The 1,895-nt window shown below is 36.9% G+C and overlaps 1 protein-coding gene across 1 annotated transcript; it reads right to left on the bottom strand.

Annotated features, from left to right (window-relative positions):
* Window positions 1-346: 346 nt before the first annotated feature.
* LOC141704331 (F-box protein At3g07870-like) lies at window positions 347-1,504 on the bottom strand. The gene has a single exon (XM_074507575.1). It carries the CDS (start codon window positions 1,502-1,504, stop codon window positions 347-349), a length of 1,158 nt encoding a protein of 385 aa, XP_074363676.1.
* Between the last annotated feature and the right edge of the window lie 391 nt (window positions 1,505-1,895).

Raw genomic sequence — 1,895 nt, forward strand, 5'->3', positions numbered from 1 at the left:
CATGAAAAACAGAATCAACCAAGAGCAATTTACAAGCATACAACATAAAAATCATTTATATGATATGTAAATGTTATAAAAATGTCAAGCACTAAATGCTAAAGTTATCTCGCAGCCTACAGTAATTATTAAATTTTGAAATTAGGAGTACATACAAATATTAGATAAACAACTAGAAAAGCTTAAAACATAACGTGTTCTTGAAATGGAACTAGTTATAAAAACCTTGTATTTTTGCAGTAAAATAAGCAATGTTCAACAACTTAGATTACTCGGCCTTAGTACTCGGGAGACTGCTCGGACTCGGCCCTATTTTCGATCCTGTTTTGCTCTATTCGGTTATAAGTCAGTCTTCTACTTGAGGAGACTCCCATCTTTTGACACCCTCCAAGGTGAAACTCCTCTCTAGACTGATAAAACCGGGGACATAAGTCATCGCACCAAATGTGAGAAACTCACCCTCCGGGAAAATGTGATGTCGCAATGTTTTATGTTGAGGATGATAAGTGAACAATTGAAGTTGGTCACAATACATTAAGATGTTCCCATCTTTGAGAACTTTAAGAAGCCGAACCATGTCGGTATTTATACCTTCATGTAACGGAGGATTAGGAGTGATGATGAGTTTTTTACTCCAACTATCTTCCACGCCATAATCTCTCTTCACCCAAATAGAAAGTTCAGAGTATAGTGTTATATCACATATACACAAGCAACCTTTAAGTACTCCCAAGTTCCTAAAATGATTATGGACTCCCAAGATGCTAAAATGATCTGTATTCCCAGGAGCCCGTGGAGGAGCTTCCATTGGACGAAATAATTCTCTATCCAAATCGAAAGCACATATTAGTTCACCAGCTAACCAATGGAGGCGGCCACTGACATAGTGACCCCTATCATGTTCATTCAGATGGAAGGGGACATGTCCTAGATCTCTCCACATGCCGGTTCCAAGCGTATAAACCTCGCTCCCTAGGTCATATTCAGTTGAAGGAAATCTACCCTTATAAAAACGTACAATCTTGTACTGTTGGTTCGATTCAACAAGTCCAAAGCCATAATATCCCTTTAAATATGATACTCTGGTGTACTCGGAATCTTGAAGGCGTATGTACTCTTGTGTAATTGGATTGCATACATATGCTGAATCATCATAACTATCTTCTAAGCATATTAACCCATTAACTGATCCAATTAACCCCACATAGTCTCCCAAGGCAAGTCCCGGGGAAAATCTCATCATAGGCTCGTGATGAATATCATGTTGGTGATGTTGGTCATCTAGTTCAACCACTGCAAGGTCACCATCATTGTCATCATCTACGTCCTCGGCGTCTCCTTGATGAAGTAAAAGCATTTTAGATGATATAGAGAGATGCAGACGCGAAAAAAATGGTTCTGAAACTATATTACACCATCTTTTGCACACGCTTTTGCATGACACTATTGTCCTCACAGGAGTTCTTGATATAATTTCAGCAATCAATTCTTCTGGTAAGTCCATAGTGGAGAATTTGTCACTGCACACCTTGCATCAAATAAAATAATTCTTTTCAGTGAAGAAATATATCATTGACTAATTTTATAAATCTCAAACAAAACAAAGAATCATTATGCAAATGCACCTCTATCTTCATTCAAATTTCCAAAATAAAAAAAATTCATATATCATGATTTGTTAAATATTAGCTAGGATATGACACAAGTGAGATCATATCACAATGGTGACATCATAATTAATGTAGCAAGAGGAGCCACCAAGTGACAAAAGCAAGCTTTAAAGAGAAGCTATGTTTTTTTATATAAAGAGACTTACTCTTCCTTCTTGTATAACAAAGCACAACAGAAAATGCAGCAGAAGTGGTAGTATAGACAATACACACAGTTCACTGTAT

This window comes from Apium graveolens, unplaced genomic scaffold (genome assembly GCF_009905375.1).
Source record: "Apium graveolens cultivar Ventura unplaced genomic scaffold, ASM990537v1 ctg7720, whole genome shotgun sequence".
Lineage (NCBI taxonomy): Eukaryota > Viridiplantae > Streptophyta > Magnoliopsida > Apiales > Apiaceae > Apium > Apium graveolens.